This window comes from Monodon monoceros, unplaced genomic scaffold, assembly GCF_005190385.1.
Source record: "Monodon monoceros isolate NGI ecotype Baffin Bay Population unplaced genomic scaffold, NGI_Narwhal_1 Super_Scaffold_21, whole genome shotgun sequence".
NCBI lineage: Eukaryota > Metazoa > Chordata > Mammalia > Artiodactyla > Monodontidae > Monodon > Monodon monoceros.
The window spans coordinates 78,822,611-78,846,574 of record NW_021703778.1 but is presented as its reverse complement, the minus strand read 5'-3'; the positions used below and the strand labels follow the sequence as shown (position 1 = coordinate 78,846,574).

General features: G+C 51.5%; 1 protein-coding gene across 2 annotated transcripts in view; it reads left to right on the top strand.

Moving 5' to 3' along the window:
- TMEM266 (transmembrane protein 266) overlaps window positions 1–23,964 on the top strand; it is a 79,683-nt gene that overhangs the window by 13,111 nt on the left and 42,608 nt on the right. The window contains exons 3-4 of one of the 2 annotated variants that reach the window (XM_029236797.1): window positions 5,780–5,934; window positions 8,863–8,936. In XM_029236797.1, coding sequence (XP_029092630.1) covers window positions 5,780–5,934; window positions 8,863–8,936 — 229 coding nt within the window. Of the gene's footprint in view, window positions 1–5,779; window positions 5,935–8,862; window positions 8,937–23,964 lie in introns of those variants that run through there. The other variant, XM_029236798.1, reaches the window with a different exon arrangement.

Genomic DNA, 23,964 nt, shown 5'->3' with positions numbered 1-23,964 from the left:
CCAGGCTTGGGAATGCTGCCTGATGGAGCAGTGACCTGGAGCCGCCTCCTTCTGGGCCACTCTCGTGGCTTGACCTCATATAAAGGATTCATCAGAAACTTGCCAGAGTTCATTTTAATATTCTAAAAGTTATCCTCTCCAACTTTTATGAAGACACCTAAGTATAGAAAGCAGAAGAAGTAAGGGTACTCGGCCTCTCCTCCCTCTCCAGGGTTTCTCTGAGGCCGCAGGAGTGACTGGTGCACCCACACAGCAGAACAGTCACCTGCCTGCCAGGAGATGCCATCTGGTTGGTATTTACAGACTTTGGCAGCCGAAGCCGGCCTCCTGGAGCTGTCCCCTCGCTGCCACTGCACCGATAGGAAATTGAGAGACGCCTGCCCTCTGGTGGTGATCCTGGGGATAACGCCACCCTGAAAACCAGCTCTAGGGCTTTGATGGGCTGAACGCTCAAGAGATGGAGGAAGGTATCTTTTCTAATTAAAGAGTCAATGCTGATTTCCCTTTTGACCCATTAAACTCCTTGAGTCATTATTTAATCACTCAGGGATATTTTGAAGCTGGAAAGATTCTATTTTTCTACTAAAACCCAGTCTCCTAGGAATATCTGAGTCATTTGAATTTCAGAGGAAATTTTATTAGTAGCTGGGATTTCCAAACACTGGGGCAGCCAGAAAGTCTTCTGCTTCATCCCAGCCTCTTTTCTGGAGTCTTGGGGTCCATGGTCCTGCTCTTCAGGGAGCTGGAAGCCCAGAGCCTGCTTGGACTCCAGCTTCAGCCTCAGGTCTGGGCTAAGAAGCCCTCGATGCCCCCAAACACATATGCTCAGTCTCAGTGCTACTTTCTGCTCCCCAGGGAGCCTACCTGCTTCCCCATTCCCTCAGTGTTGGGTCCTGCACCTCGGCCCCAAGGGCTGGCTGGGGACCTGCTTGCCTTCACTGCTTCATCTCTCCTGCACCCAGACTCCCTTTGCCATGCCCTGCCCACCTCCTGAGCTACCCGTTACCTCTTGTTAAATCCAAAGCAGTGGTTGTCACCTAAATCACCCAGGATCTCACTGAGATGCAGACACTTTTCAGTGGGTATGGGAAGGCCCAAGAGTCCGCATTTCTGACAAGGTCCCACGTGATGCTGATGCTGCTGGTCTACGGAGCCCACTGAGCATCAAGGACCAAGGACAGTGGTTCTCAATCTCAGCTGCACATTGGAATCACCTAAGGAGATCAAAACATGCTAAGGCCTGGGTCCCACCCCATAGTGTGTGGTTTGCGTGGTCTGGTGTGTGGCCCAGGCACTGGGATTTTTAAAAGCTCTGTTAGTGGTCCTCGGATCAGCCAGGGTTGAGAACCACTGACCTGGAAACAGATTGCAGCCCCCCTGCCGCCACTCCTCAGCCGCTACTGTATCCCTGGACACCATCCTTTCTTGGATGGGTGGTCTCCCTCCATCTGCTTCAGTTGAGTCCTCCCCTGTGTGTATTGTCCTGGGGTTCACATAGAGTGTGTGCAAATAGCACCCCTTGAACTTGTGCACAAAGGGGGTTTCAGGAAGTCACCCCCAGATGGGCATGGTTGAGGGGTTTGTAGTGGAAGGCAGAGCAGAGGTGGGGGGAACCACTGGGCTGGTGCGGGAGTGGAAGCACAGGACCAGGGCAGTGAGTATGGGCTCCACTTTGCAGCTGCCTTGGGCTTTTTTGGGAACTGCGTTGGTTGCCCCATGGGCTGTGGGAACACCTGCAACACCTGCTCGGGGTGGGGTTAGGTCAGCTGCCCCCAGCCCTGAAGGGGAAGCCCTTCCGGGTGAGGCCTACCCTGATCACCTAGTTTAAAATGTCACCCTTCATGCCCCCCTTTTCTCCCACAGTACCTACCACCTTGTAGGACACCATCTCGTTTCCTAATTCGTTATGTTTATTGTTTGACCCTCACCCACTGGAATGTCAACTGCCCTAGAGCCGTGGCCTGTGTTGAGCACAGTGCCTGACTAGCACATGGGGTGTCTGGCGTTCACTTGACTTCCAGACCTTCCCCTCCCTGCCTGGTTTCTGAGTCCTGCCACCTTCCTGGCCCCTCCCTGGCTGCTTCCCGAGGCCGAGGAGTGCCGTGGTGCCAGGGCAAGGCTCGCATTGCCAGCTTTGGACTACAGGTCCCCACTTTGCACCGACTGCTTCCCAATAACCAAACCTGGGTCTGCTTAGGAAGTTTTTCTGATCAAACAAGAAAATGAAAAGCAACATCTTTTCTTCTTTTTTCTGGCTGCACCTTGCAGCACGCGGGATCTTAGTTCCCCAACCAGGGATAGAACCCGTGCCCCCTATATTGGGAGCGTGAAGTCTTAGCCACTGGACCGCCAGGGAAGTCCCAAAAGCAACATCTTAACATTTGAAGCCGCAACATAAAATGACTTTTCGTTCCCATGGAGAGGCAGGTCAAGTGTGGAGTCTCCTTTTTAGAGGCAAAGCCTGCCACTTGAAGAAACAAATGGTTTGTTTCATCCCTTTCTCTCCCTTTCTCCCCTTGGGACCTTCCTCTCAGGGTAGAAGGCCCGGTCTCTGAGGGATGCACCCCACGCTTCTGGGGTGCACAAGACACAGATGAGATCAGGTGCCCCGCTTCTCACACTGGACGTGCAGGCGAGTCTTCCTCTGGTTGCTCAGCATGGCAGCCCAGCCCAGGCAGACGGCTTTGGCAGCTGCCCTTTTCATTTATCACTGCGGAGGGTGCTTGCCTCAGATTTCAGGTGACAGTGAAATGGCATCAGTGTAGGGGCTACAGACGATTGGACTGGGTTTTAGAGAGGATGTGGAATTGGAGCTGGGTCTCCTTTGGGAACCGGGGAGGAGGGCAGGAGGGTAGGAGGCCGCAGGAAACTTCCAGAGGGAGTGCCGAGGCAGCTGGAGGCTGGGCGAGAACTGGGGTGAGAGGTGCGAAAGATTAAAATAGGGCCAGCGGAAGGGGGCGGGGATGTCACACTATGGGAAAAGGAGGGGTGACACTCTCGGGATGTATCAGGAGGAGAGGAGGTCAGCCAAGTAATGATGGCCAAAGGTACCTTACAATTCAAAGGGTCTTTCATAGGCAAAAAGCATACACAGCTGATAGCACCTGTGCGTGGAGCCTCCAGGATTCTCTGTGCCAGGTAGGGCACGGCTGTCCCTGACCACTCTGGTCCTTCTTTCCTGGCCTCCTGGACAGACACGCTCAGCCCTCCCACAGGTGTCCTTCACGTGGTCTTTCCTTTCCTGACACTGTCTTCTAATCTGTATCCCAGGGATCCCATGCATTCCTCTGACCAAATCCCAGCCACCCTCACCAGGCCCCCTCAAGACCCCTCTGCTCTGAATTTAGGGCTGTCAGTTTAGCAAATAAGAATAGAGGACACCCATTTAAATTTAAGTTTCAGATAAACAATGAATCAATTTTTTTAGTGTAAGTATATCCTATACAACATTTGGGACATACTTATACTAGAAAATCGTTGATAGATTGTTTACCTGAGATATAACTGCTTGTCCCGTATTTTCTCTGGCAACCCTACTGAGCTCCACATGGTATCAGTTTGGGGTTTACCCTGTAGCCTGTTGCTTTTGGGTGGCCCTCGTGAACCTGCAGGAAGGTGGAGAGAAGTGGTTCCACGGGGGACTTTGAAACCCATCTGCAGGCCTTCATCGATGGCCTTCTGTCTGGCCTCCGCTCACCTTTGTCCCCCTGTCTTCTGCTTGTCCTCAGTGAGAACCCTCTCTTCTGCCTGGCAGCTCTCCTCGCTTCTCGCCCCATGCTCTTGGCCATGGGCGAGGGTGTCTCCCATCAGCCATCCTCTGCTTGTCCAAAAATGCCTCCCTCCTCTTCCCCCGTCACCTGAAAGCCAAATTTCCTTGAAGAGCCATGAGCTTTGTCCCGCTTTCCAACAGCTGGGGCCTCCTTCAAGCTTTCCCTTGATGGACCGTGGGGAAGAAATCTCCCTGAAGCACCTACCTTATTCCTTCGAGGAGAAGGGAGCACCTCAAGGCAGAGCTCCCCTTTCCAGAGACACCCTCGGGATCTTCAGGGATGGGTACCGGCCGCTTTGCAGCAGGCTCCAGCCGATTGCTCCCTCTGGACAGGAAGGACAGTGGGTGACGGCCGAATCTTTGGGCCATCAGATAATTTATCATCATTATCACCATCACCATCAACTACATGGTGCTTTACAGGTCAGATGCATCTTCTCATTTAACTGTCAATAACCCTGGAGGCTAAGGAGTTTTACAGATGGGGAGGCTGACGTCCGGAGTGCCTTTGACATGGTCCCGGGAGGCTGAAGGCCAAGCCAGAAGTGAGGACTCCCCAGCCAGTGCTGTCTCTGGTGTCCTAGGGCACCTAATTCTTCCTCATCGAGGCAGGCAGGCGGGTCCAGCTTGTAAACAACCCACCAAGGCAGTGAGGTTTGACTTCACCATCCCCATGCCCCCTTAGAGGCACCCCCTTTTCACCAGGATCTTGTGTTCCTGAAGGGAGTGGATCAAATGCCCTAAGGGGCCCACCAGCTCTGAGATTCTGTGCCTTCTCTCCACTTCCAAACCTACTCAGGAAAGATTTCATTGTTGGTGGCCTCATGTCTATGTGTGAACGTTCGCGATCATCTAGTCAAAGGCTTCCCAAAAGACGGTCCATAGAACACTAGTCCCTCCAGGTGCTACATGAGAAAAGGGTGCGTGGGCCAGTGAGTTTGGGAAAAACTGATACTGTAATCCCTTTTGGAGCACAGTGATGCATGATAGCATATTAATGGCACTAAAAGGTCCTGCAGAGAAAAATATCCACTTAACTTTTTTTTATAATTTTTTAAGATTTTTATTTATTTTTGCCTGCACTGGGTCTTCGTTCCAGTGCGCGGGCTTTCTCTAGTTGTGGCGAGTGGGGGCTACTCTTCATTGTGGTGCACGGGTTTCTCATTGAGGTGGCTTCTCTTGTTGTGGAGCATGGGCTCTAGGCGCATGGGCTTCAGTAGTTGTGGCTCGCGGGCTCAGTAGTTGTGGCTCACGGGCTCTAGAGCGCACGCTCAGTAGTTGTGGCACATGGGCTTAGTTGCTCCGTGGCATGTGGGATCTTCCCGGCCCAGGACTCGAACCTGTGTGCCTTACATTGGCAGGCAGATTCTTAACCACTGAGCCACCAGGGAAGCCCTATCCACTTAACTTTGACCCAAATTTTCTAAAACTTATCCAACCCTAGTAACTTTTTATTGAGTAACAATCATTAACTTTCTGTGGAACTAGCATTCCTTACAATCTACTTTGAGAAACAGGGATCAGTTCAAATCTTTCCTTGTATAGCTGAAAAAACAGAAAATTCACTTACGAATTCATTGAGCATTTATTAGAGGTGGGCTGAGGGTATCCTAAATGCAGAGCCTGTGCTAGGTTCTGAGACCTATGCGGAAGTATAATATAATAAGTGTAATAATAATAATTCATGCAGCACTTACCACATAGCCAGGCTCTCCACTAACCTTTGTGGTCTTCCATCTTTACAAGAAGCCTAGGAGATGTGGTTTTGTACCCATTTTAAAGATGAGGAGACTGAAGCACAGGGAGATGCTGTGAGCTGCCCGGGTCAGCCTGTATACCGAGCTCCATCTCTTAATGAGATGTTTCTGGTCTTCATCATTCTACCTAGTGGTCCCTTGAAGAAAGCTGTGTTTCATCAGGAAGCACAGAGCCGGGGAGGTGTTGAGAGCAGGGCTGTGGTGGGGACGTCACCCCCTCTCAGTGCCTCCTCCCCCACTTTTGTCCCCGCAGGTCTACCTGGCTGAAGCCGTGCTGTGGGAAGAGAGCAGCCGTGTGGCAGGTATTTTTGCTCAGTGCAAGTGTCAACAGTTTCCTGGTAGCCTGTGTAATATTGGTGGTGATTCTCCTGACTCTGGAACTTCTAATAGATATAAAGCTTCTCCAGTGTGAGTAGCAAGAGAGATACATATGTAAATACATATGATGTCAATATTCCATGTGCATCCATCAGGGGTCCCCAACTAGCAGTGTGATCTGCCCCCAGCCTGACGGCACTGCCCACCCCGGCCCCATGGCTCATGGGTATGACCACTGGGAGGAAAGCATCTGGCAGCTTCTCTCCCTGCCACCCCCAGCATCGCTTTGCCCTGCTCCGCCCAATGTGGCCTCTTCACTCCCCTTCCCCAGCATTCCATGATCAGAAACTGATGAGATCCAAAATGTTGGGGACCCCTGTGTGCACCTTTTTTTTTTATTGTTCCCATTTGAAATTTTCCAGGTTGGAATTTGCTGTAGCTTAAAGAGAGTTCCCATGTGTGGAGGCGTCTCACCTTGTAGTAACTAATAATGACAGCAGCCACAGTGACGCTATGATTCCTTGTATTTTTATCCATCTGTAAGTTGGCAGTGTTATTTATCTATAACGTGATCATTTTGAAAGCACTTCTCCATGTATTTGACCCTAGCAGCAACCCTATGAGACAAGCAAGACTGGTATTTTCCCTTTTTATGGATTTGGGAATTAAACTTGGGAGAAGTTAGACTTTTCCTAGTTGAGAGGTATTAGAGCTGGGACTTCAAGCCATCAGGCCAGTTTTCTTTCCCAACCTGGTCCTCTTGGTGTTCGTCCTAGTTTCATGTTCACGGGAGCCTGACGCACATGGCAGCAGATAGCTTGTCTGCCACCTCTTCTGTCCTTCCAGGTGTCCCTTGGCAGCACGTCTGTCAGAGCGGAGGGCCCTCTTCCTGCCTCCCACCCTGTAGACCCCTGTTTGGTGCACCAGCAGGGGGCCAAGGGTCTTGACTCTTGGCTTTGGCTGAGTGAGTGGTTTCTGGTAGAGCTCCTGGTTCCCCAGAGGTCCCCCAGTCAGAAGACGGCTCATTCAAGTGCAAATTAAAAGAAGAAATGAAATTGTTGACCGCCCCCCACCCGAGAGATTTCCTTTCCTGCCATTGGCCAACTTCCAGGACTGTAGATCTGGCCACCCCCGGACCCATTCAGTCATCTTAGACTTATTCTCAAATGCCCCCAGACCCTTTACTGGAGTCTCTGTATTCAGGGTCCGTCCTATTCAGGGTTCCAAGTCCTATTAGCCTTCCCTACTCTCTGAGAGAGGATGGCGGGGAGTGCAGAATTGCTTTTGTCTGATAAGCCTCGTTGGCTTTTGTACAGCTGGTGGCCCCTTGGTTCCAATCAAAGTATCTTCCAGCAGAAAGTGACTAGCACTGATTTTACAGTCAACCTGTCTTCAATTAAACCATGTTGTATACTTTCCCTCCTACTCATTGGTATGTCTGCTTTTTATGAGGTCTGACCATAACAGAGTCATTCTTTCCTGGGTTATACTTGGGGCTCCTGGCCACTCAGGCATTGAGTAGAACTGAGAACACGGCCGACACTGGAATTTTGCTTAAAACTAAGCATCCAGGAGATTGATTTTGGTGGGAGATCCACTAGCAGCTCATAAAAGGCATCTTAAATTCCATAAAATGCACAATCAGAGATTTATTGCTCTTCTAAAGCAAACCATAAAAAAAGGCACAGGAATTCATTTGAGAAATAATGGGGAGAGATTTTATGCTTCCAGAATCATCTGGAGGTCTTTTCAGAGTCACACAGGCCTCAGCCTCCCGGTTCCCACTCGTATTCATGTGACCCAGGACGGAAAGAATCCACAGTGTGGCAGGACTTGCCTTCTGAGGCTCGTATTGGTCCAAAGCCAGGAACCCCAAAGTCTCCCACTTGGAACCTGTCTTTGAAGCCTCCTTCCCCCAGGACATGCTCCAGGACCTTGTTTCCACCCACCCCCAGGGCTTGCCGATGTCAGAGCTCTGGGGGAGGCTGTGGGTTCCTCTCTTTCGGCCACCCCACCCCACTGATAGCTCTGGGCATCTTTCCTTGTCCCCCAGGGGATCTGAGCTGCGTGCTGACCAGAGGGAAGTGTGCTCCCAGCTGCATTCCTGCACCTTGTTTTAGTCCTGCCCCACTGTCTGGGGACGTTCTACCAGTATCTCTTTTAGGCTGGCCCTCTGAGGGGGCATCCCCTCCCACCCACTCTCCATCAGAGCCCACCTGACCTTGTCCTGGGCCCCAGCACCCTACTTTTGGCCTTACTCCCTGATAAACAATGCTCCGCTACAGCTCAGAGGCTGGTCACGGCCCCTGTATTGTGAAAGGGCCTGCCAGAGGTGCTGCCTTAATGCCAAGAATTGCCTGGTGGAAGGTGGGGTGGGAGCTTTCAGTGGCCGATAGCTCTCCCCGCTCATACTCTGGCATCCGGAGGCGTGGCAGCCCCCAGCTGCTCGCTCTGCCACTTTCGCGAGGCTGACACCCTGCCCCACCACTGGTGTCCTCGCCAGTCCCGGCTCCTGCCTTCTCCCCCAGAAGACCCTGGCTGACGCCGCTGTCTCAGCCACTCAGAATTTTCAGAATGAGAAGAGTAAGCTTGCCTTAAGCCCCACTCACAGTGCACAGTGCTTTGGGGGTGAATTGTGGGGATTTCTGGAAGCTCGTCTAGATCTGACCGAAGCTGCCCACCCAGGTCTGAGATGTCTTCCTGCTCCCTCTGGAAGGCTCCCCTGGAAGGCTTCTTTCTGGGCACAAAGCCCACGGTGGCTGATGGGACTGAGCTGGAGCTCTGAGAGGCAGCCCGTTGGATGGAGGGAAGAACAGCATCACCGGCCCACCAGCCTCCCACCACCTCCATCACAGACACCCCTTAAAGCTGCCTGGTGTTCTCTGGCCCGAATGCATCCAGTTCTAAATACTGATGCTCCGGGCTCCTGGAGGCCTGCCTCCACGCTGTGAGGCCCCCTCTACAGTTGCACCTAATTCCTTGCTCCTAAAATTGGCCCCTGTTATTGTGCTTTTGCAGTTTCCAGTGCATTCCAGTTTGCTGGCGTGATACACTGGATCAGTCTGGTCATTCTCTCAGTGTTCTTCTCAGAGGTAGGTCGAGACTTGGGCCCTGTGACCGTCTCTTTAGGGCAACTCCTGGCCCGGGGAGACCAAGCTTTATCCTCTAAACACTTTCTAGTGACAGACCCTCTGCCAGACCTTGAGGCTGCAAAGAGGGAGACACGATGCAGGGAGCTGAGTTCTGTGCTGGGCCTCAGCGGGTGACCCAGACGGTGAGCAGGTGTCGTCCAGGTGAGGGTAGATGGTGACATCTGTGAAGGTGAGACTGAGTGAGACATAGTTGAAGGAGAGCAAATAGTTCGTGTGACTGGTAAGGAGAAGGTGGAGGCCGGGCTGAAGCCCAGGGGGCTGGAGGTGAGGAGACTAATTAGGACGCTGTGGCCATGGTCCTGGGTACAGAGGTGACTTGCCCCTCGGGGCCGAGGCCCAGGGGGCAGAGAGGGCGGAGTCACAGGGCTGGGCAGTGGACTGGACCCAGTGCTTCAGTGGGTACACGGTCTGGCTAGACTGAGCTGTGCCCCCTCTGTGGGAGCAAAGGGGCACGTGTCTGGGATGAGGGAGCATGGGTGCCCTGCGCCGTTGCTAGAGCCAGCTGATGAAGCCCGAGTCCGTATCTCTATGTGTGAGGTAAGAGGGAAAAAGCACCTGGAAGCTCGTGGACCCTGGGTTTTGGTGGGAGCTGATAGCCCTGAGTGGGTCTGAAATGTGTGGGAACAGCTCCCCCACCCTGACGTGGGGGTGAATGACGCATCCTCTGAGCAGCTCCCAGCCTCTCACAGTGACCCCCCGGCCTGTGTTTCGGGGCATTGACTTGGGGCTGCTCCCGGCAGGTTCTTCAGGGGAAGCCGAGAAGACTGGGCTTCATCCTCTGTGCGGTGGCGGGTCTTTGAAGGACTGGAGAGTTTTGTGTGGAAATCCTGTTCCTCCTAACAGAAGACAGGCCCAAGTCAGCTGGCCACTGGCCCACTCCCTGTGTGTGCCCTCAGCCCCACGACCACAGGTCCACATTAGCCCATGCAGAGCCCCAGTGGGGCCTTTCAGCATGGTCAGCAACCGTGGGCGGAAAGAAAGGAATACGGTACAGAGCCTGCTGGGGTGGCATGTGTGCCTGCACGTGTGCACGTGCACACGCACACACAGCTTACACCGGCAAGGGTCTCAGAGGCAGAGGGGGCTCTGAGTCCCAGAGCCCAGCGGGGCCTTGAAGGAGGAAGGATGCTCCGGGAGAGCAATGCTGTGGGTGGAGGTACGGAGGAAAAGTTTTTTGTACTGTGATCAGGGAGCCCAAGGAGTTAGGCACCCCAGGGTCCTCCTGGGCCGGCTCTGACCCCACCTAATGGCACGCACTTTCTCTCTCAGACTCAGGGGAGGCCTGGGCCTCAGGCCTTGAATCCAGAATCCTGAGTCTGGGTGTGGGGTGTGGTGGGGCTGATCAGCAGGCATTCCAAGCATGGAACATTCTTTCCCAGGCCTCGGCTCCCGCAGCCCACGGGGTTGGCAGGCGAGGACTCCAACACTGCCCTTCCTGGGAAGCGTCCCTAACAGCTCGCCGAGGTCATTGCCCTGGAGGCGCCTCAGACCCCCGAATAGTGCCTGCTCCCCAGCCTGCTGCCCCTTGGAGGGTCCTGCCCTCCTGGCCCCCTTTGTCTCCGCTCACTGGGATTCCCTCCCATGCGCACATGGGCCGTGGCCAGATGTCTCCTTGATGCAGACCTTGGAAAATGTGCCATGTGTCTGTGACTGCCAACAAAAATGTTTCATCAGTTGCTGTGGTTCTTCCGTCCGTCCCTCTGCTTTGGTTTTATTGGCTTTGCAGAATTTATTACCCAGTGTTAATTTGGCATTCCCTTCCTGTCGCTGCCGAAGACGAGCCACCTGAAACAGACAAGCGCCAGTGCAGAGGAATCGCGGCCTCAGATCCCCCCTCCGCCCCCCACCCCCAAGCCACGGAAGAGGCTGGGCTTCCCACAGGCTCAGCAGGGAGAGCTGGGGGCTGGCGGAGGATGACTGTGACCTTGGACCTGGTTAGAGATGGTGAGGGTGGGGGTGGAGCTGTAAGGTGAGAGTAACAGAGGAGTAACAGAGGAGTAACGGGGTAACAGGAGTAACAGAGGGGTAACAGAGGAGTAACAGAGAGGTAACAGAGGCGTAACAGGAAAGTAACCAGGGAGACCTGCCTCCCCCAGTACACCCAGCCCAGCGTGAGCAGAGGGGCTGGTACCCAGTGATCTCGTGAGGAGGCAGCCCAGCTAGCAAGCCGGGGTTTCCACGGAGCTCCCGGGAGAACCTAGCATCCGAAGAGGTTAGCACAGTCCCATAGAGGCCCCCTCCCCCTGCTCCCCGGAGGGCTGGAAATGTGCGAAGGTGTCTGTGCTTCTCACAATGACTGGGGCACAATGACTGGGGCACAATGACTCCCTCTTTCTAGTGGGAAGGGCCAGGGCAGCCAAACATCCCTCAGCCACAGAGCAGGCCCTGCGTTATTTGCCTGCTGAAAATGCCAGCAATGTCCCTTTAAAACCACATGGACGAGGACGGCAGCCCAGGGTCACACAGCCAGTTCCCACCAAAAGCGGCCCAAGGCTCTGGACTCTTCGTCTGGTCCGTCACCACTGCATCCTCCCCATGGCCCTAGTGCCGGCAGGTGGGGAGCAGACCAAGTATCTGGGGGAAGGGCCTGGGCCAGCAACTGAGAAAGAAAAAGCCCAGCCCTGGAATACCTCTGACTACAAACCCAGCACAACTGGCATGCCGCCTCACCTAGGGAGAAGCGAATGCCACCCCTTCGGGGCTGGCCTTTCTTCTTCTGGGAAATGGCTGCAGGCCAAGGGTGGGAGTCAGTCCGAGCCAGATGACTTAACATGGGTGTGGTGTCACAGGCAAATTCCAAGAAAGTCCAACCCAAAGGACTCCTGATGCCAGGCAGCCTTTCACCTTGTGCTGAGCGATATTCCACCCCTTGTCTCAACTGAGCTTTAGGACAGCCCCTGAATTGGGCGGGACACTTTGTGAGTTAGGAAACTGAGTCCTATAGGAGGAGCAGAAACCTGCCAGGCCTGCAGGTGGGACAGATGCAGGCCTCGGGGTGGGTGTGCAGTGGGCCAGCCCCTCCTTGCCCGTCTCAGAGCTCTGAGGGCGGCTCCAGGGAAGATGCCCCGGAGGACAGAGCTAGGCCCACAGAAGAGAAGTGCAGCGCTGGTTTGGCCTCAGTTTGAGGACATCTATTCAAATAGGCCGAGCTATTCACCAGTGAGGCAGGTGCTTTTCAAAGTGGTGAGAGCAGGCGCCCCGCACCCAGTCAGGCTGTCTGGGTGCCCTACAGGGGCCCGAGGTGAAAATGGGTGCCTGGGAGGCTTCTGGGTCCTGCCGTGCTAGGTCAGGCAGGGTCATCCCACTTCCATGGGGCCCTGCAGCACCGAGATGGGGCAGAGCCTTCGGAATCCAGATGGAGAATTGTGCTAACGGTGTTTCCAAAGTGCCCCCCTGCCCTTGGCTGAGACCAGGCCCAGCAACCACTTGCCACCAGGGAGGCCAGCAGCTTCTCTTCCTGAGACCGCATGAGGCCTTGGGGCCCGGCCAGGCTGGGCCTTAGTACAGGTCATGGGGTGTCGGCCCCATCCCCTAATTGGGGTGGAGATGCAGAGAGGCCCTGCTCTTCCTGGGAGAGGAGAAAGCCAACCCTCGGCTGGCCTTCTAGACAGGAGCCTCAAGGCAGTGGCTTCGGCGTCCTCTTCCTCGTCCTCCTCCTCCTCCTATTTATTATCATTAGGATTCAAGTGAGGTGAAATTTACATAACAAAACATTTTAAAGGTTCAGTGGCATTTAGCACACACACAGTGTTGTGTGACCATCACCCCTTCCTAGTTCCAAAGCATTTTCATCACCCCCAAAGGAGACCCTGTCCCCATTAAGTGGCCACTCCCCCATCCCCCCTTTTCCCCAGCCACCGCCGACCACTAATCTGTTTCTATGAACTTAACTCTTCTGCATATTTCATATAAGCGGAATTGTATGATGTATGACTTTTTTTTTTTTGTGGTACGCGGGCCTCTCACTGCTGTGGCCTCTCCCGTTGCAGAGCACAGGCTCCGGACGCGCAGGCTCAGCGGCCATGGCTCACGGGCCCAGCCGCTCCGCGGCATGTGGGATCCTCCCGGACCGGGGCACGAACCCGTGTCCCCTGCATCGGCAGGCGGACTCTCAACCACTGTGCCACCAGGGAAGCCCGATGTATGACCTTTTGTGTCTGGCCCTTTCATGCAGCACGGTTTCAAGTTCATCCACGTTGTAGCATGCATCAGTGCCTTGTTCCTTTTTATGTCTCGATACTATTCCATTGTATGGATAGACCACATTTTGTGTATCCACCTGTCAGTTGATCAAGGTTTCCTTTAACATCAGCTATTAGGGCCACCTCGTTCTCCCCGGCACTGCCTCTTAAAGTTGTCCTCGGCTGCGCTGGGTCTCGAGGGAGTCTGGCCTGCTGGGTTACCTGTGCTGTGTGCCAAGCGAGGGCCGTTGCCAAACTAAACTGAGCCAGGGCCTCCCTCATCTGTGCACATCAGCAGCCACCCCAAGATTCTGGATCTGTGAGGGGTCCCTCTCCTGCCTGCTTCCTCCTCCCAGGGGGGCCCTGGTGAGCCTCAGTCATCAGATGGGAGGCAAGAGGGTTGTGCTTCTTTTTTTTTAAATTTATTTTTTATTTTATGTTGGAGTATAGTTGATTAACAATGTTGTGGTAGTTTCAGGTGTACAGCAAAGTGATTCAGGTATACATATACACGTATCTATTCTTCTTCAAATTCTTTTCCCATTTAGGTTGTTACACAATATTGAGCAGAGTTCCCCGTGCTATACAGTAGGTCCTTGTTGGTTATCCATTTTAAGCATAGCAGTGTGTACATGTCAATCCCAAACTCCCTAACTATCCCTTCCCCCCGGTAACCATAAATTCCGTTCTCTAAGTCTGTGAGTCTGTTTCTGTTCTGTAAATAAGTTCACTTGTATCATATAAGTGATATCATATGATATTTCTCTTTCTCTATCTCACTTACTTTACTCAGTATGACAATTTCTAGGTCCATCTGTGTTGCTGCAAAATGGCATTATTTCATTCTTTTTAACGGCTGAGTAATAGTTCATTGTATATATGTACCACATCTTCTTTATTCATTCCCCTGTCGATGGAATTTAGGTTGCCTCCATGTCTTGGCTATTGTAAACAGTGCTGCAAAGAACTTTGTGGTGCTGTATCCTTTCAGACCATGTTTTTCTCCAGATATATATCCAGGAGTGGGATCGCTGGATCATATGGCAACTCTATTTTTAGTTTTTTAAGGAACCTCCATACTGTTCTCCATAGTGGCTCTATCAATTTACATTCCCACCAACAGTGCAAGAGGGTTCCCTTTTCTCCACACCCTCTCCAGCATTTATTGTTTGTAGATTTTTTGGTGATGGCCATTCTGACCGGTGTGAGGTGATACCTCATTGTGGTTTTGATTTGCATTTCTCTAATGATTAGTGATGTTGAGCATCCTTTCATGTGTTTGTTGACAATCTGTATATCTTCTTTGGAGAAATGTCTATTTAGGTCTTCTGCCCATTTTTGGATTGGCTTGTTTGTTTTCTTGATATTGAGCTGCATGAGCTGCTTGTAAATTTTGGAGATGAATCCTTTGTAAGACGGCGAACTTAATCGATGAATGTTTTGTGTGTTCTGACTGCTCCACCCACCAGCTGTTCCCCAGTCTCTCTCCCTTCCCTCAGCCTCTCTATTCACTGAGACACAGTATTGAAATCAGGCCAGTTAATAACTCTGTAACGGCCTCTAAGTGTTCAAGTGAAAAGAAGAGTCACACATCTCTCACTTTAAATCAAAAGCTAGAAATGGTGAAGCTTAGTGAGGAAGGCATGTCAGAAGCAGAGACAGGCCAGAAACTAGTCCTCCTGCATCAAACAGTTAGCCAAGTTGCGAATGCAAAGGAAACTTTCTTGAAGGAAATTAAAAGTGCTACTCCAGTGAACACACGAAGGCTGAGAAAGGGAAATAGCTTTACTGCTGCTATGGAGAAAGTTGTAGTGGTCTGGATAGAAGATCAAACCAGCCACAACATTCCCTTAAGCCAAAGCCTACTCCAAAGCAAGGCCCTAATTCTGTGAAGGCTGAGAGAGGCCAGGAAGCTGCAGAAGAAAAGTTGGAAGCTAGCAGAGTTTGGTTCATGAGGTTGATGGAAAGACGCCATCTCCATTACGTAAAAGTACCTGGTGAGGCAGCAAGCGCTGATGTAGAAGCTGCAGCGAGTTATCCAGAAGATCTAGTTAAGATCATGAATGAAGGTAGCTACACAAAACAAAGGACTTTCAATGTAGACGAAACAGGCTTCTACTGGAAGAAGATGCCATCTAGAACTTTCATAGCAAGAGAGGAAAAGTCAGTGCTGGCTTCAAAGCTTCAAAGGACAGGCTGACTCTCTTGTTAGGGACTTAGGCAGCTGGTGACTTTAAGCTGAAGCCAATCCTCATTTACCATTCTGGAAATCCTAGGGCCCTTAAGAGTCATGCTAAGTCTACTCTGCCTGTGCTGTAAAATGGAACAACAAAGCCTGGATGCCAGCACATCTCTTTACAGTATGGTTTACTGAATATTTTAAGCCCACTGTTGATACCTACTTTCTTTCCACATATTACTGCTCACTGGCAATGTGCCTGGTCACCCAGGAGCTCTGATGGAGAGGTACAAGGAGATTCATGTTGTTTTCATGCCTGCTAACATCTATTCTGCAGCCCATGGATCAAGGAGTAATTTTGACTTTTTGGTCTTATTCTTTAAGAAATACATTTTGTAAGGCTCTAGCTGCTACAGTTAGTGATTTCTCTGATGGATTTGGGCAAAATAAATTGAAAACCTTCTGGAAAGGATTCACTACTCTGGATGCCATTGGGAACATTCATGATTCATGGGAAGAAGTCAGAATAGCAGCATTAATGGGAGTTTGGAAGAGGTTGATGCCAACCCTCATGGATGACTCTGAGGGGTTCAAGACTTCAGTGGAAGAAATAACTGCAGATGTGGTAGAAGTAGCAAGAGAGCTAGACTTAGAAGTGGAGCCTGAAGATGTGACTGAATTACTGCAGTCTCATGATGAAACTTTCATAGGTGAGGAGTTGCTTCTTATGGGTGGGCAAAGAAAGTGGTTTCCTGAGATGGAATCTACTGCTGGTGAAGATTGCCGAAACGACAACAAAGGATTTAGAATGTTGCATAAACTTAGTTGATGGAGCAGCAGCAGGGTTTGAGAGGATTGACTCCAGTTTTGAAAGAAGTTCTGCTATGGTAAAATGCAATCAGAGAACGTTGCCTGCCGCAGAGAAATCATTCGTGAAAGGAAGAGTCAATCCAAGCAGCAAACTTCTTGTTATCTTATCTTAAGAAATCTCCACAGTCACCCAACCTTCAGCAAACACCACCCTGATCAGTCAGCAGCCATCAACATCGAGGCAAGATCCTCCACAGCGAAAAGATTACAACTTGCTCGAGACTCAGAGGGTTATTAGCATTTTTTAGCAATAACTATGTTTTAACCAAGGTATATACGTTATTTCTTTAGACATAATGCTATTGCACACTTAATAGACTACAATGTAGTGTAAACATAACTTTTATATGCACTGGGAAATCAAAAAATTCCTGTGACTTGCTTTATTGCAATATTCGCTTTTAAAATTTTTAGAAGTATGGTTGACTTACAGTGTTGTGTTAATTTCTGCTATACAGCAAAGTGATTCAGTTATACATATATATACTTTTTTATATTCTTTTCCATTATGGTTTATCATAGGAATTTTTTTTTTTTTTTGCGGTTCGTGGGCCTCTCACTGTTGTGACCTCTCCCGTTGCGGAGCACAGGCTCCGGACGCGCGGGTTCAGCGGCCATGGCTCACGGGCCCAGCCGCTCCACGGCATGTGGGATCTTCCCGGACCGGGACACGAACCCGTGTCCCCTGCATCGGCAGGCAGACTCTCAACCACTGCACCACCAGGGAAGCCCCAATCATAGGATTTTTTAAAATAAATTTATTTATTTGTCTATTTATTTTTGGCTGTGTTGGGTCTTTGTTCCTGTGCATGGGCTTTCTCTAGTTGCGGCGAGTGGGGCCTACTCTTCGTTGCGGTGCACGGGCTTCTCGTTGCAGTGGCTTCTCTTGTTGTGGAGCACAGGCTCTAGGCACACAGGCTCAGTAGTTGTGGCCCACGGGCTCTGGAGTGCAGGCTTAGTAGTTGTGGTGCACGGACTTAGTTGCTCCGCGGCATGTGGGATCCTCCCAGACCAGCGCTCGAACCCGTGTCCCCTGCATTGGCAGGCGGATTCTCAACCACTGCACCACCAGGGAATTCCCCTATCATAGGATATTGAATATAGTTCCCTGTGCTATACAATAGGACCTTGTTGTTAATCCATCGTATATATAATAGTTCGCATCTGCTAATCCCAAACTCCCAATCCTTCCCTCCCCCACCCATCTCCCCCTTGGCAACCACAAGTCTGTTCTCTATGTCTGTGAATCTGTTTCTGTTTCCTAGATATGTTCATTTGTGTTGTATTTTAGCTCCCACATATGAGTGATATCATACGGTATTCGTCTTTCTCTTTCTGACTTCACTTAGTATGATAATCTCTAGGTCCATCCATGTTGCTGAAAATGGCATTATTTCATTCTTTTTTATGGCCGAGTAATATTCCCCTGTATACATGTACCACATCTCCTTCATCCATTCATCTGTCGATGGACATTTAGGTTGCTTCCATGTCTTGGCTGTTGTGAATAGTGCTGCTATGAACATAGGGGTGCATGTGTCTTTTCGCATTATAGTTTTGTCTGGATACATGCCCAGGAGTGGGGTTGCTTGATCATATGGCAACTCTATTTTTGGTTTTTTGAGGAGCTACCATACTCAATATTCGCTTTATTGAGGTGGTCTGGAACTGAACCTGCAATATCTCCAAGGTGGGCCTGTATAGTCTTCTGTCTCCCCCATCACCTGGCATAGGGCTGAGCATCTGACACCCACCAATGAAGGCGTGAATAAATTAAACATGTGAGAAATTCTTTTTCAAAATCTTGTTTTCATTTCTTCATTTGCCATGACCTTGACAATGATCTTAGGGAGCATGAAAGTTGGATATAGAGATGAATTTTCTAAACAAGTTGGAATGTACTGCTTTAGACAATGTCAAGCTCACCGTTGGTGGAAGTCTGCAAGCTCAGGCTAGATGACCAGCTCATTGGGCTACCAGACAAGGGATGAAAAATCATTGGAAGGTGGTTGGGCCATGCAACATAACCTTTAAGGTCCTCCCTCCAGCTCTGAGATTCTAGAAATAATCCCAGGTCCAGAACATTCCACTTAACACCACATTCTCAGCAACAACTGATCCGTGCAAGTGGGGAGAGCTGGGCTAATACTTCTACCTCCTGGAGGAGGGACCTAGTAGGGAAGAAGCACATTCTCAGTGACCCTTGGCCTCAGACACAGACCAAGACCTCATGCCGGGCTGTCAGGGTGACATTCAGAAGGAGCTGAGAGGCCACCACACAGACAACCCAAAGTTTGGGTCCCTGGTGACTCCTCTGGATAAGCACAAGGCTCCATCTCATCACCCTGATGTATAACAACAATCCTCATGTTTACAAAGATAATTCTGCCCATTGTAGAAAATTAAGAAAATACAGACAAGACAAAATGAGAAAAAACAAATCGCCCACAGACAACCACTATTAACTTGGTTTACGCCCAGTGAGCCTTTTTCAATGCCCAAGTGTGTATGTACACACTTTTTCCTTAAGAAAAACGGGGTTATAGTGGACCTGATATTCTGGAACCCACTTTTTGTCTATGAATATTTTGCAAATGTCTTTTCATGTACATACTTTTACAACCACATGCTTGGGATTCTACCTAGTGTTTTTTTTTTTAATTAGCAAATAGTTGAAACACATCAAAAACATAGTGAATCATTTAATGCACACATGTGTTCCCACCACCCAGCTTTGTCAAATCCTAACATTTTGGCAATCCCCTGCCATACAATGGCTGCAGCCATTGTACAATGTCCGCAGCCATTGTACAATGTCCCCAGATTAACCCTCATCTTGGACTTGTAGGATTTCTCCCCGTTTTCTGCTGTTATAAACAGCAACAGCCCTGAAGACTCACCCCATCTCAGTGTGACTCAGTTTGGGTTTAAAAGCAGTGACCCTTGAGCCCGTGTGACGCCACCCCCTGCTCCTCTCCTGCCCAGAGTTCTCCCTTCCGCCCTCGCCTGGCACCACTTCTGGCTGTTTCTGGCTGTCGTGGCAGGTCCTCCCACCCAGGTGGCAGTTCATTCGTGTGGGCCAGTGGCATAGAGGGAAGGTCAGGCCCAGGCTCTGAGCCTCCTGGTTCAGCCTCCTGCCAGCTTTCTGGTCCTGGGGAGGTCACTTTGCTTCTCTGAACATCAGCCTTCCTCGTCTGTAAGAGGAGGTTAAAAATATCCACCTTAGAGGGATTCTGTGAGAAATGAAATAATGTGTATAAAGTTCCTCTATTAGTCTAGGTTTTCCAGAGAAACAAAACCAACAAATATAACCTAGATGTGTATATTTATGTAATAAAAGAGATTTACAACTTCTTGGTTCACGTGGTGATGGAGGTCAAGAAATGCCCCAGATCTGTAGGGGGCAAAAGCTGGAGGCCCAGGAGAGCTGATGATATGCATCTCAGTGCACGTCGGAGTCTGCAATGTCCCAATTCAAAGACAGTCAAGCAGAGAGAGCAAATCCTTCCTCCCTCTGCCTTTTGTTTTTATCAGGTGGATTGGATTGGATGAGGCCCGTTCATGTTGGGGAGGGCAATCAGCTTCTTCTCATTCTTCCAGTTCAAATGCTAATCTCATCCGAAACACCCTCCCGGACACACCCCAAATGAGGTCTGGCCAGATATCTGGGCACCCTGCGGCCCAGCCAAGTTGACACGTAAAATTAACCTCCTAGCTCCTAATACAGAGCCTGGCACAGAGGAAAGACTTGATAAATGGAAGCTCTTGTTAATTTATTCATTCAGCCCACATTTTTGAGTGACTCCTTGCCAGGTGCTGTAGGTGGTACTGGGCGTGAGGATTCTGCCCTGATAATCAAGATGCAGGCCCAGCTCAGGTGTTTGCAGTCTACTGGGAAGCCGCCAAGGGGACGTGTGTAATGAGAGAACCGGAAATGGAGCTTAAGTCTCCTGCTGCAGTCAGTAGGAGACCTCAGAGGGGAAGCAGGCTGCTTGCGGATGTGTGAGGTGCTAGGTGCATGGTGGGGATAGAGGACCTTCAGGCAGCAGTCACAGAGCAGACAAGGGACAGCGTGAGCGACCACAGCATGCCTGGTTGTTGACTACAGCAGGGAATGGTGAGAGATGTCCTGGGCACCAGGCCAGGTCATGAAATACCTTCCATGTCTTGCTCAGGAGTGGGGGTCTTGTTTTGAAGGCAGTGGGGAGGAGGCTCCAGGCAGGAGGAGCGGGTGATGAAGTTGGACTTTTAGAGAAATCCCTCTGGCAGCTGGTAAGGAGCAGGGGTTGGAGGTGGGGGGAGACTGGAATTTAGAGACTATTTAGGAGGTGCCATTTAGCTGTAAGAGGTTAAAGGTTTGACCCAGAGCAGTGGAAGTGGGACGGAGGAAGGGACAAGCTGGACGGAGTTGAAGGAACTAAACTCTGCAGGACTTGGGGACCGGCCACCCTGGGGGAGGGGGCACATGCGAGCGAGAGTGAGGGTGAGCACGACTTCCGGGGGATGCTGGCCTCCTAAGAGGGGGTGGGGATGCCCTGTGCTAAGCCTGGGAACTGCTGCAGGAGGAGGTCTCAGCTGGAGTCGTGGACTGGGTGGGGCTTCAGGGTGTCGGGTGCGAGTTGAAGCCAAGGGTGCAATTGTCCGGGGATAAGGGAGCGTGAGAGGAGAAGAAATGGAGCCCCAGGAAACAATTTTGGGATGGAAAGCTGACTGAGAAGGTGTAGCCAGGGAGGTGGGAGGAGAACCCAGAGGGTGTGGGATCCTGGAAACAAAAGGAGGCCTTCTAGAACAAGGAAGCTGGCAGCACACCTGAAGCTGCTGAGGGGTCATTGGTAACCGGGGGCGAGCAGTTTTCCTGGAATGTTGGGTGCTGGCATCAGACTGCAGTGGGTTTAGTGGAGGCATCTCTTCAGAAACTTGGGAGAACATGGGGTCAGTGAGAGATGTTTCAGGATGGAGGAAGTGGAGATGTTCATATGCCCAGAGGGAGTTCTGGGACAAACCTTGCACATCATGTGGGTTCCAGTTTCTCTCTTCGTCACCCAAGCCTAGCACGGTGCCCCCTGCACGGTGAGCACACAGCCAGGGCATGTCAGTGCTTAATTCACTGCCGTTTGGTCATGTTGTCACCACTGTGCTCTACCCTGTGGGTCTTGAACCCATTCTTATAAGGTAGCCGGGAACCTCCTGCCAAAATGAACCCAGCATGGCGGGAGACAGTGCAGCCAGTGTGCCTGGGAGCCCAGGTCCCTGGAGATATGAGCTGCTGCCTCTCGGAAGGGGGTCATCTTTAGACCCCTAGGGAGGAGGCAGTCTCCATTCACCATCCTCTTCCGCACAGATTTGGAAGACTTGAGGGTGAAGGAGGGAAGGGGTGGCTGCTGGCTCTGCTCCTGTTTTATCAACGCCTAACCCCAGGGGGCACCCTTGTGCTGCCTGCAATCACTCCTCAACCTGTGCATGTCATCCAGCAAAGCTTTCTTTTGCAAACCAGTTCAAGACTGCTTTTAGCCCCCACAAACGTTCCTCACATTTCCTAAGTTCTCCTTGTAGCTGGATCCTGGACTCCATGTCTTCCTTTTGTTGCTCTAGTTTAACCGGGGGCTTGCAGAGGAGGGAGCCTGTAGCCGTCTTGGCAGCAAAAACTTGCCCAAGGGTACATCTGCTTCTTGAGGAAGTACCAGGGGTCAGCCCCCAGCGGCCTGCTGCCCATCGTGTGTCTTCCTCAGGCCAGGCTGTTCCCCTAAGCCGTGCAGCACCCCGCTCCCCAACGCCACCGGCTGCAGCCTTGCAGGGGCACAAGCTCAGGGCGAGATGTGTGCTGCTCCCTTTTCCCTGGCTGGTGGGCCTGGCTTTGGGGATGGCTCTGCAGGGAGCAAGGGTGCCAGCCCCCACTCTGCTCACCAGGCAGTGAGCCAGGGGATCTCCCTCTGCTTGGGGAAGGGGTGCCTTTGAAAAATTTGCTCAAAGGCGTCTGATAGACTAGCAGGTGTTTCTGCCTGCATCTCCCAGGGTTCCTAAACCCTAGGAAACTCATCAGGCCTCATCCCAGGGAAAGAGGCCGATTCCCCTAAGGGGAGGGGCTCAGGCCTCAGGCGGCAGGAGGCCAGGAGTCCTTGCTGCCACCTGAGCAAGGCAGGGCCTGGAGCAGATGCAGAGGGTCAGGACTTCCCATCCTCCCCTCGTGCTGCCTGAAGCCTGAGCCCCTTCCCTTGGGAGAAATGAGGGGAGTCCCTCCTGAGAGCGGGGCTTGCCGAGGGAAAAGATGAGGCCTCTGGGGTGGGAAGGAAGAGGGGCCTGGGGACCAGAAGGTTTACCTGCCCCTCTCAGCCTCAGTTTGTGCATCTGTAAAATGGCACAAGAGCTTGGATTATAGTAAATAATAAATGGTGCCATCCTGGAGACTTTGCCAAGACTCTGGCCTATCTTGATTGTCAGAGCATCCTCATCTCTGGAAGGTGAGACTGGAATGAAGGAGGCTGAAAACCCTTAGTCCCAGGTGGGACAGAGGCAGCTGGAGCTGAGGGTCCAGGTCCCTCAGTCCCAACCCCCTCAAAGCCCTTTGCAAATCTTGGGGGCAGGATTTCAAGGCCATGGGCCCTGGGGTGGGGGTGGGTGATAAAAATAACCCCTCCTTAGTGTCCTCCTGCAGTTCTGTTAACAAAGCTCTTTCCAACAGAGCTTTGTAGCAGCTGGCTACCTGAGGCAGGCAGCACGGGGTCACTAGTTCTGCCTTCCTGCAGGCTGACTGAGGGCTTCGGCCGATGTCCCATGGTTAGTAAGGGATAGTCAGAGCCCAAAAGGGGGACCTGACCTTTGACTCCTGATCTAACTCTCTTTCTCCTTCTTGCATCTGGGCATGTGGTCTCCCTGGGTTTACCCAGGGCATTGTCACCTTACACATCCCTGCCGTTCTGTTGGATACTCCAGGGGAGTTTGTTAAAAAAAAAAAAAAGGCGTATTTCTGGGCCCTGCACCCAGAGATCCTGACATCCTGGATCTTCATGAGAGCCCAGGAATCTCCATTTTAAACAAAATCCCCAGATGTTGCTAAAGCAGGGGGTCCTTGCCTGCACATTGAGACACACAGGCCAACAATGGGTTAGTCAGTCTGGATGAGACCCGTGCTGGGGGCCGTGACGCGGCAGGGCAGCATGGCCAGGTCCCTACCTCCACGGACAGCTAAGGTTGCTGCAGGGGAAAAACCCCTGGGTGGAGTGTTTCAGAGCTGGGTTCTCATTCCACCTTTGACCCTGACTCGGAACAGCCAGTTCCAGGCCATTTCCCATCTACAGCAGGAGGCTAGCCCAGGAGCTGTTTCCCAAGCCATCTCCACAACTGCCTTTTGGCTGTTCTGTTTCCATGGGCTGGGCTAGGAAGGAAAGTCTCCCTCACAGGGTGGGTCCCCTGTGGATGGGCCAGCAAGGAGGGAAGGCAAATAGGTGGCCAGTACTCCCGCTGTTCCACTTGCCTACCTGGTACCACCTTGACCCATAAGCCCATGCAACCTCCATCCCTTCCTAGAGCACAGAGGCCCCGCCGGTGCTGTCTGCTGTCTGCTCATCCCCTCTCTGGGGTTCCTGGCTGAGTTTCAGCCTGGCCAGCTCCCTTCCTCATACCCACACTGACTTTTTAGTAAATGCTGCTTTGTTTATAAAGCAGGATGATTCCTTTTAAATGAGGTAACCTAGAGGAGTCAAATTCATAGAGATGGAAAGTAGATGGTGGTTGCCAGGGG